Here is an 11441-nt window from a genome sequence, read left to right on the forward strand (position 1 = left end):
GACCACCAGGGGAGCACAAGGTCCAGACAATCCTCGACAGCAGCTGTGGTTGTGGGCATACCCTCCATTTGCCAGGGCAATGCATTTGCCAGGCATTCAAAACACGGCCGAGGATTTGTTATCCCGGCAGCACCCACCTCCTGGGGAATGGAGGCTGCATCCACAAGTGGTGGAAACGACCTGGCAGAGATAGGGCAAGGCAGCGGTGGATCTTTTCGCCTCACAGTCGACGACGCACTGTCCCCTCTGGTTTTCTCAGGAGGAATCTATAAGCCCCTTGGACCAGGATGCACTGGCCCGTGCGTGGCAAAACCAGCTGCTGTACGCCTTCCCCCCACTACCACTGATCCTGCCCACTCTGGAAAGGATTCTCAGAGGGAACCATAAGGTGTTACTAATAGCCCCCAAATGGCCGGGAAGAGTTTGGTTACCAATCTTCCACAGATTACTAGACAGGGAGCCGTGGTGCCTCCCTGTGAGGCTGGACCACCTCTCACAGCTGGGGGGCTCCCGAAACCAGCTCGTCTGCAGCTTTGGGTCTGGCCTCTGAAGGGCCAGAGCCATTGTTAGGGTCATGTGACCCAGCGGTTGTACGGACCATCCACAGCTCCCGGACACCCTCCACCAATGCGCTGTACGCTAACAGGTGGAGGTTTTTGTTTTTCTTTGTGAGTGGTGCCAAGCACAGAAGCAGGACCTGACACGGTGCCCTGTACCGGTGGTACTCCGCTTTCTCCAGTCCCTTGCAGCCTCCACCATGAAAGTATACGCAGCCGCCATCTCGGCCATGCACAGTGGGGTCCCATACGTTAGTGACCCACTTCCTTAGAGGTGCTCAATGACTAAGGCCACTTCAGCGAAACCCAGTGCCCTCTTGGGACTTGCCTATAGTCCTAGATGCACTCTGTCAGTCCCCATTTGAACCTCTAGAGAGGGTGGGATTGAAATGGCTGTCTATGAAGACCTCTTTTCTCTTGGCCATGGCATCGGCTAAACGAAGGCCAAGCCAAGAATGCCTATATTGGAACCCTGGAGGCACAGGGGGAACTTGTGGCCGAATCCGGCCTTTCTTCCAGAGATGTTTCATCATCCTACACAAACCAGCCCCTCAGTCTGGCTGCTTTTGAGCCCCAGCTCAGGAGGATGAGCAGGGCCGGAGCACCTACCTGTGGTGCCCAGTGAGAGCACCAAGGGCTTACATTGATATGACTGTGGAATTCCGTCAGTCTGATTCACTGTTTCTCTGTCATTCAGGACAAGGGAGAGGGCACAGCTTATCAAAACAACGGCTATAGGCTATATAGGTGCCTATAGGAGCAGTAGCCTTCCGGTCCCTCAGGTCCGAGGTCACTCAACCAGGAGTGTATGTACATCGTAGGCGGCCCTAAGAGGTGTCCCCCCTTTCAGATATCTGTACAGCTGCATCATAGGCTTCAACCTGCACATTTGCGAGGTTTTATAGGATTACGTGGTCCCTCATAACCCAGTGGCAGCAGCTGTTCTTCCTACTTCCTTACAGCGGGAGTAAGGTACATTACCTTGTGACTTTGTTGGTATTAGTCATCCAGTGCTGAAAGCACCGCCTCTGGCGGTCAGGAGAAACGAAATAGAATGAAGGTTACGTATGTAACCACGGTTCTATGAGTTTTGGATGACCGCCAGACCTTGGCAGTCACTCGGAATCTGCACAAGAAGATTGCCAAGAGGGCGCTTCCTGGGTGGGCCGGCCTTTTGTGCTGGTGCACATTGAGGACGTCACCCAGGTCACAGGTGACTTTGTTGGTATTAACACTCGACCTGCACGTACGTGCGATGGAAATCCAGCGCTGAAAGCTCATAGAACCGTGGTTACATACATAACCTTCGACAGGGTAGGAAATTTACATATTTTTTAGGGGGCAATTTTTGCCCCCACTGACTGAAATCCAGGGGCATTTAAAATAAAATTGGGGGCACTTTTTGAAACTTGTCAAATAACATTTAACTATGTTCAAAATAATAAACATACTTATTTAGGCTTAGAGTATATGGGGATTGTCATCAAAAGGCAATAATAAGAATATTAAGCAGTACTCTACAAATTCAAAGTGTTTTCTTAGATTTTTTGAACAAAAAACAAACAGAAAACATAAATCAGACAATCATATTCAATTGTATTCTTATTTCTTTGTGGTTATTTATTGTTATTATTTTTAAACAACTTTTAACAATTGTAAGTTTTGTCTTTCTTTTTATAATAATAACTTATTATATTTATTGATTTTTTTTTGTTACCTTAAATCATGTACCTACCATAGTACAGGAAATACAGATAGGACTAGTTAGCTAGCTAGCTTGCAAGCAAGCCTTTGTAGCTAACGCACTATCAGAGCTAGTTAACGTTAGCTAACTAACGTTTAACTAGCTGACGTTTAACTAGCTAAACCGAACTAAATAATTTAAAAATATATATTACTAGTTATCATTCACCGTAGGCGATGGCGTGTTGCTTGGCGCCTGGTGACAAAAGGCCATGTATTTCTTTATGTTTTCGCTCCACTTGATGAAGTCAGTGTGCCTGTGCTGGATTGACAACGATTTGGCAACTCGTTGTCCACAAATCCGACATGCCTTGAAATAAATTTGTGTCTTATTCTCCTCGTCGTCATCCTCCACCCCAAGCCAATCTAGCTTCCATTTTTCAAATGAAAATGTTATCTTTTGGAACCTGAGATGGTGACGGAGACTGCTGATCCTCATTTCTTCTCACACTCGCAGCCACAGGTCTGCGCTCCATTTATATTTTTTGTTAGAACGTTCGGTTCTTCACGCACACGCAACATCAGTCAAGGCGAAAATCTAAAACATTTTATGGCAACTGGACCGGGTCATATAGGCTACGATGTTTTTGAAGTTCATTAAATTATTATTAGAGGAAATTATGGGGGCATTTTTTGCCCCTCTCCTAGTGATATCAGGGGCAAAATTATATTTCCTAGGGGCAGTTTTGCCCTTTGCCCTCGTGTATATCCGACACTGACCTTCGATTTATGTACGTTTGACATCAGACCGTTTTTTTTTTTATTGTATAGTGACAATTCCGTTGAGCTAGTAAGTTACGGAGTGAATCTGACTAGCCAAAGCTAACGTTGCTTACCACTTGACTTAACACTCAACAACAGACCTGTGTGTGTGTATGTGTGTGTGTTGAATCCCCATTGCAAAATGTCAAACTAATGTGTGAAATCCCTACTATAAACTGGATAAACTAGAGTGACACTCAACAACAGACCTGTGTGTGTGTGTGTGTGTGTGAATGTGTGAAATTCCTGCTGTAAACTGTAGACACTAGTGTGAGTGACACTCGACAACAGACCTGTGTTTGTGTGTGTTGAATCCCCACTGCAAACTGGAGTAACTAGTGTGAGTGACACTCAACAACAGACCTGTGTGTTTCTGTGTGTGTGTGTGTGTTTGGTTCAACCTGCACTGAGTGTGTGTGTGCTTGTATAAGTAAGGGTGGGTGCAATTGGATGTTTGCCAATTCCGCTCTACCTGGCTAGACGTGGCCCGGCCCTATATATATACACAGACACACACACGCACACCTGGGGGGTATTCGTCGTAGCTCGCTATACGGTTTAGCGAGCTAATTTTCAGGCTAAGATAAAAAACGCCCCTCTTTTTGGTTCGTGGAAGCAACTTTCGATAAATCACCAAAGTAACATATCAATTAGCACTAACCTGCTCCAGCGCAGGCTAACTGAAGTGTAGCTGGATAAGCTTGCCACACCCCGGAAAAAGGAGGGATCCCATTGACCAAGGACTGATATTAGATAGTTAGATTAGCGTAGGGAGAGAGCTATTTGCGATCGCCATGATCCATTATTTCATCATGATGAGTTCTTGTATGAGCGCTATCGATTCAGCCGACAAGGAATAATTAATTTACAAGACCTTCTCCAGTCATTTATTGCAAACACCACAGTCGAACATTGACTTTTTTGCGAGTGGTACATTTTTGTAGTGTCTGTGATGCGGAGAACAAAGCACTCATAATTATATGACAGTGTTATTAGTACACCATAGCATATCATTATTGTAGAAAATGAAATAATAGTGAGAAATACACACAATTTATTTTCACTGCTTCAATGTATTGCATTTGTTATTAATACGTTTACATTTAGTCATTTAACAGACGTTTTTATTCAAAGCGACTTGCAAGGAAATGTAAAACTACACTGAGGTAGGAGGTGAGGGGAATCGAACCAGCAACCTCACAGTTACTAACCGGTAGCGTTATCATCTGCAGCAGTCCACACTTGCCGTCACGTTTTCATACATAGATATAATCCTATAAACATCCCTCTTGTCTTGCTCTCACAGCGGTGGCGGTGTTGAATTTTCCCATGATTATGGTCTTGTATTCTTCATAAGCGTTCATGTTCATCTCCTGCTCGCCAGCGGAGAAAAAAAGCCCTTTTCTTTGAATTTAGAACCATTATACCGTTAGAAAATCATTGTTTTGGTGATCGACCTTTCCTGCCTTTTGAAGTAGGACGTGCACGCACAATTGCCCTGATAAGTTTAGCCTGGTTGAAATTAACCACATGATTTGGAGGCGGAAGAGCCGTTGACGAACCGATATTTGCTGTTCTCAATCAGCTCACTAATGTTAACGTGCTAAAAGGACAATTGATTAACTTAGCTTCAACCCTTACGACGAATGGGGCCCTGGCTAGACGTGGCCCGGCCCTATATATATATATATATATATATATACACATATATACACAGACACACACACACTCACCTGGCTAGACGTGGCCTGGCCCTATATCACACGTCAATTAGACGTCAATCAATCAGTCAATTCTAGCCAGACAGAACACACAGACACACTCGCACACCTGGCTAGACGTGGCTTGGCCCTATATCACACATCAATTAGACGTCAATCACATCACATATATACACACACACACACACACACACACACAGACACAAAGCCAAACAGCCAAACAGTTGGCCAGACAGAACATGGCAATCACAGTATTCACAACTTTAAACCATAATTCCAATGTTTCATGAACTTAAATATCATTGCATTGGCATCCTATCAATATTAATAATTCAAATAAATTCGGAAACTTAAATTACAAAACGGCTCCAACAGTCTGTGTGTGTGTGTGTGTGTGTGTGTGTTGTATATGTAGAGGTGTGTGAGTGTAATAATCAGATGTGTCATGTTTCTCCCAGGCTGGTGGATTGTTCCCTCACAGAGAAGAGCTGTGCTGCTTTAGCATCAGCTGCCAGATCAACCTCCTGCAGTTTGAAGCAGCTGGACCTGAGTTACAATAAGATTCAAGATGCAGGAGTTCAGCATCTCTCAGCGCTCCTCAATAATCCCCACTCCAAACTGGAGGAACTAGTGTGAGTGACACTCTACAACAGACCTGTGTGTGTGTGTGTGTGTGTAATCCCCACTGCCAACTGGAGAAACTAGTGTGAGTGATACTCAACAACAGACATGTGTGTGTGTGTGTGTGTGTGTGTGTTGAATCCCCACTGCCAACTGGAGAAACTAATGTAAGTGACACTCTACAACAGACCTGTGTGTGTGTTTGTGTGTGGAATCCCCACAGCAAACTGCAGAAACTATGGTGAGTGGCAATCAACAAAAGACCTGTGTGTGTGTGTGTGTGTTTGGTTCAACCTGCACTAAGTGTGTGTTTGTTTGTTTTTGTAAGGGTGGGTGTACTACCCTCCAAGTCTGTATCCTAACACATATAGACAGCCAGCCTAACTCCTTTCATGAAAGACGCAAAGTCAGGATTTAGCCTCCAAGCTCTAGGTTTATTGATGAAAAAGAGTCAAACTGAAAGTAATACAAAAATATGTTTTTATAATTACGTTATCGCATTAAAATCCGATTAGATAATAGTCTAGAATAAAAGTAGAATAAAGTCTCTTGAGGTCGTCAGTCTCATTTCATTTAAGTAGCTTAGCACATTTCATGGCAGCAGGATGAGTGATGTACAGATAATCAGAGAAATAACCAAAATGACTAAAATCTATCTTACAAATTATAATTTAGTGAAAGTATTTACGTATTATACTTACAGACGATGCGTTCTGAGGAATTAATATAAGGACAACGATAGATAATTTCTTCGGACAAAGAGAGAAGTGTTGTTGTTAGTCGTATCAACGGAAAAGGGAATTATTCTGAGACGGCTCCTGTTACCATGCAAACAATAAATGAAGCTTTAGTAGCTGCTGCAAATGGCCAACAGAAAAGCAAATTATTCTAAAATGGGCACTAGATGGCACTAAACTGCCAAACCTATTAACTATGCTTGCCAGGGGCAGAACAGTGGGTGCACATATGTGTTACCGTAACTGGTTAGTCTGTGTAGTGGCAGCTTCTCAGCGGCCGCTTCTGAGACCGGAATAATCCGGACAACGCGTGTCTTAACATATACAGTGGTTTATTGTCTTAAATTAACTCAAACAAAGGCTCCATCGCATTAACGTGCTTGAGAAATTGTTTACCACTTCGGCTCACCTGGCTAGACGTGGCCCAGCCCTATATACACACACACTCACACACATACTCACACACATAGGGATGAGAATTGATTTTAAGATTTTAACGATTCCGATTCCATAACGATTCTTGCTTATCGATTCGATTCCTTATCGATTCTCTTATCGATTATTTTTGGGCAAGGAAAAATAAGTACAAAAAGATTACAAACGGGTTTGTTTACATTCATTTTCTTTTATATAATATTCTCTGAATAGATGATGCACCGCATATACATCTTTTAAATAGCCAAAAACAAACCTAAGAATAGGTCAACAAACTCTCAAAGTAGGGTCCAGAGACCCATAGCCTAGGGATCCTTTTCCTTGATGGGGTGCTAGGGGGTCCCAACAAAGAAAAAAAGTATTTGTTTTGACTATAATTCCAACCATAAGTAACAGAATGTATGACTGATTTGGTAATGGGTTTCGTACAATTTTTGTAATAAAACATCTAAACTCAAAAATCAGATGGGGGAGCCTGGAAAATAATCTTATCAAATAGGGATCCCTCCCTGGTCTAATTTGTGGCAGTTTAGGGGTCCTTGATATACCAGAGTTTGAGAACCGCTGTGCTAAATAATATTTGAACTTGCCAATTACAGTGCTGTTTTTTTTTAAAGTGTATTCTCCTTGAACTAACAATAAAACTGACACAAACAAATAGTGAAAGCTGGTTTACACAATGAAACCAATGGCACTAAGACAATAGACTGTTAGAGTTTACCTTCGATATTAACAGCTGAAGCGCTAACGTTAGCCGCGCTGCTGTTGCTTGGTTGAGATTCATTAACGTTATCGTCACTCCGTAGCGCTCAAAAACGTGACATTCCTGCAAAGTTATTGCATGCAGTATGGACAAATGTTTCGGCGTAATGGTAGTTTTTCCCCCCTTAGACAAAAGAGACGTTTTGCAAGCATTGCAAGTAGGGATGGGTATCGTTTGGTTTTTATCCGATACCGGTACATAACAGATACTTTTAAAACGATACCGGTGCCTAAACGGTGCCGGAACCGATACTTTTATAAAAAAATTAAAAAATAAATAAAAAAAATTACGATTGACAACATTTAAGAAAGGCTTTTTTTATTGCCAAATACTGTATATGAACTGTTTAAAGTAGATTATATATATAAATAAATACAAAACACTTTTTAACTTAAAACTTAAATAATATATGAACTGTTAACAAAAGTTTAGACTATACTTAAATAAATACAAATGAATACAAAACACACACACACACTCTGTACACACACTACAGCTTCAATACTTCAGCAATTCTTTTGTAGAAATATCAGCATATTTGCCTTCTCCGGCAAAATGCGACACCTTTCCTGACTAATCGCATGACCTGCACAGGAGAAAACCCTCTCCGATGCTGTCGATGAGGCCTGTACACACAGATATGTATCTGAAAGTACACAATTAGGGATGGGTATTGTTTGGGTTTTTTCCGATACAGGTGCTAAACCGATACTTTTAAAACGATACCGGTGCCTAAACGGTGCCTGAACCGCTACTTTTTTTTTTTAAAGCACAAAGCGACGATTGACGACATTAAAGAAAGGCTTTTTTTATTGCCAAGGCAATTTTTTTCTTCAAATTGAACAATATATGAACTGTTTAAAGTATATTATAAATATAAATACATACAAAACACTTGGCTTCCAACTACAGCTTCAAACTTTTTAACTTCAAACTATGAACATTATATTAACTGGAAACAACAGTTTATAGTATACTTAAATAAATATAAATAAATACAAAAAACAGCTTCAAACTTCTTTTGCAAAAATATGAGCATATTGGCCTTTGGAGTCAAAAATGTATTATTTTGTTTGCATTTATTTCATGAAATTTCACCATTCTATGATTTGTTTATACCTATCTTTTCTATCTTGTTTATAGTTACTCTTGCTACTTGAACACACTGAGTACTAGAAAATGTGTACTGCCCCTTTAAGAGACTACCGTTGGTAGTTTAGCTGTCATCTCCGTATATTTTTCAGTCTTCGGTTGCTGATCTGCCGTTGACTCTTGCCTTCTCTCCCCTCTTTTCACGCAATTATTTTGTTGCATTTAGTGCACGTCGCGATGTTTGAATCTTTTTGTGCGAAATACAGCCACACTTTTGACCGTTTACCTTTCGGTATTTTCTCTGTTAAAAGGTTGATGGCTAGTTTTGTTTGTGCTTGCCTGCTCTTCACTGTCATATCAGAACCGGTTCCAATACAACCGGTACCTACCCGGACCGAAATGCAACGCAGATTTCGGTGCTTCATTTCGGCATTTATCAGATAAGACTGTTGCTATGAAAACACCAATGAGCGTGAGCGACACAGGACAAAGTTTACATTGGGAGCTGGGGCAGTTTTACATGTGCCCCACAGAATCTGCCTAGCGACCGTGTTCAATTGGCTCAGGCACCGAAATGAAGCACCGAAATCTGCGTTGCATTTCGGTCCGGGTAGGTACCGGTTGTATTGGAACCGGTTCCATATTGGTACCGGTTCTCGGTACCCAACCCTAATTGCAAGTGGCCCTATGGTCATATTTTTGCGTGAAATATAACCACACCTCTGCCTAGACACCATGTTGGCTGCAGTCTAAAACAAAACAAAGCTGCATGCACGTGACATACCTAAACGGCACTTACATGATACCGGAATAAAAAATAAAAAAAAAATAAAAAATCAATATTTCTTTTTTAAAGTATCTATAGCGGAATCGAAAAAAAAAATACATTATTTTTTTTTTCCGATTCCGCTATATATACTTTAAAAAAGAAATATTGATTTTTGAATTTTTTTTATTTTTTACATTAAAAAAAAATAATGTATTTTTTTTTTTATATATATCGATAGCGGAATCGAAAAGGACTTTGGCTAACGATTCCAAGGAATCGGTCCACTAGGAACCAGTTCTTAACAGGAACCGGTTCTCGATTCCCATCCCTACACACACACACACACCTGGCTAGACGTGGCCCGGCCGTATATATACACACACACCTGGCTAAAAGTGGCCCGGCCCTATGTCACACGTCAATTAGACATCAATCAATCAGTCAATTCCAGCCAGGCAGAACACACACACACACAGACACACAGACACACAGTTGGCCAGACAAGAACATGGCAATCACAGTATTCACATTTGCAGAACTTTAAACCATAATTCCAATTTTTCATGAACTTAAATATCATTGCATTGGCATCCTACCAATATTAATAATTCAAATAAATTCGGAAACTTAATTTACAAAACGGCTCCAACAGTCTGTGTGTGTGTTGTATAGGTAGAGGTGTGTGAGTGTAATAGTCAGATGTGTCATTATGTTTCTCCCAGGCTGTTGGATTGTTACCTCACAGAGAAGAGCTGTGCTGCTTTAGAATCAGCTGCCAGATCAACCTCCTGCAGTTTGAAGCAGCTGGACCTCAGAGGCAATAAGATTCATGATGCAGGAGTTCAGCATCTCTCAGACCTCCTCAAGAATCCCCACTGCAAACTGGAGGAACTAGTGTGAGTGACACTCTACAACAGACCTGTGTGTGTGTGTGTGTGTGTGTGTGTGTGGAATCCCCACTGCAAACTGCAGAATCTATGGTGAGTGACACTCAACAACAGACCTGTGTGTGTCTGTTTTCTTCAACCTGCACTGAGTGTGTGTGTGCTTGTATTAATAAGGGTGGGTGCACATGTGTGTTACAGTAACTGGTTGGTCTGTGTAGTGGCAGCTTTTCAGCGGCTGCTTCTGAGAGCGACATAATCTGGGCAATGCGCGTCTTAAAATATAGAGTGGTTTATTTGTCTTAAGTTAACTCAAACAAAGGCTCTCCATCGCATTAACACGTTTGAAAAATGGTTTGCCACTCCCGCTCTACCTGGCTAGACGTGGCCCGGCCCAATAAACACACACACACACACACACACACACACATCTGGCTAGACGTGCCTCGGCCCTATATATACAGTATACACACACACACACACGCTCTACCTGGCTAGACGTGGCCCGGCCTTATATACACACAGACACACACACACCCGGCTAGACAAGGCCCGGCCCTATATACACACAAACACACACACACACTCCGCTCTACTTGGCTAAACGTGACCCGGACCTATATACACATACATTCACACACACACACACACTCTTACCCACTCACACACTCATACCCACACACACACTCATACCCACACACACACACACCAGGCTAGACGTGGCCCGGCCCTATATCTCACGTCAATTCCAGCCAGACAGAACACACACACATAAACACACGCACACGCACACACAGGCAGACAGTTTGCAAAACAGACAGAGGTGTCAAGTAACGAAGTACAAATACTTCGTTACTGTACTTAAGTAGAATTTTTAGGTAACTTTACTTTACTCAAGTATTTATTTTTCTGGCAACTTTTTACTTTTACTCCTTACATTTTAACACAAGTATCTGTACTTTCTACTCCTTACATTTTTAAAACAGGCTCGTTACTCTTGGTTCCGGTTTTATTTCAAAAGTTTCAAATGTGCGCCATCCAATACAGATCAATGGCACCATCCAGATATACTGATTTCGAGCGTAATTGGATGAAGCATAGAAACACTCATTGGTTAGGCTATCCATCTTCTTTACGCATGATGCAAAAAAAGACAACAGAGGCGAACAAATGAAACAACGCGCGGCAATGGCAGTGTCAGAAAGAGATGGCAACTCTGGCGAGACAGTAATGGCGATGGAGAACAGCAAAACCTTCCACATCCCTGGCCCTACCTCAAAGAATTGTTCGAAATCGTCGGGAGCAAAAAGGACTCATGGAGAATGCCGTGCAAACTTTTCGAACCCAAGAACCACGT

General features: G+C 42.1%; 1 protein-coding gene across 1 annotated transcript in view; it reads left to right on the forward strand.

Moving 5' to 3' along the window:
• Positions 1–10100, forward strand: part of LOC116225160 (NACHT, LRR and PYD domains-containing protein 3-like) — a 38775-nt gene extending 28675 nt beyond the window's left edge. Inside the window, exons 10-11 of the mRNA XM_031586999.2 lie at positions 5242–5415; positions 9923–10100. Coding sequence (XP_031442859.2) covers positions 5242–5415; positions 9923–10100 — 352 coding nt within the window. The remainder of the gene's footprint in view (positions 1–5241; positions 5416–9922) is intronic.
• Positions 10101–11441: the final 1341 nt, after the last annotated feature.

This window comes from Clupea harengus, chromosome 20, assembly GCF_900700415.2.
Source record: "Clupea harengus chromosome 20, Ch_v2.0.2, whole genome shotgun sequence".
Lineage (NCBI taxonomy): Eukaryota > Metazoa > Chordata > Actinopteri > Clupeiformes > Clupeidae > Clupea > Clupea harengus.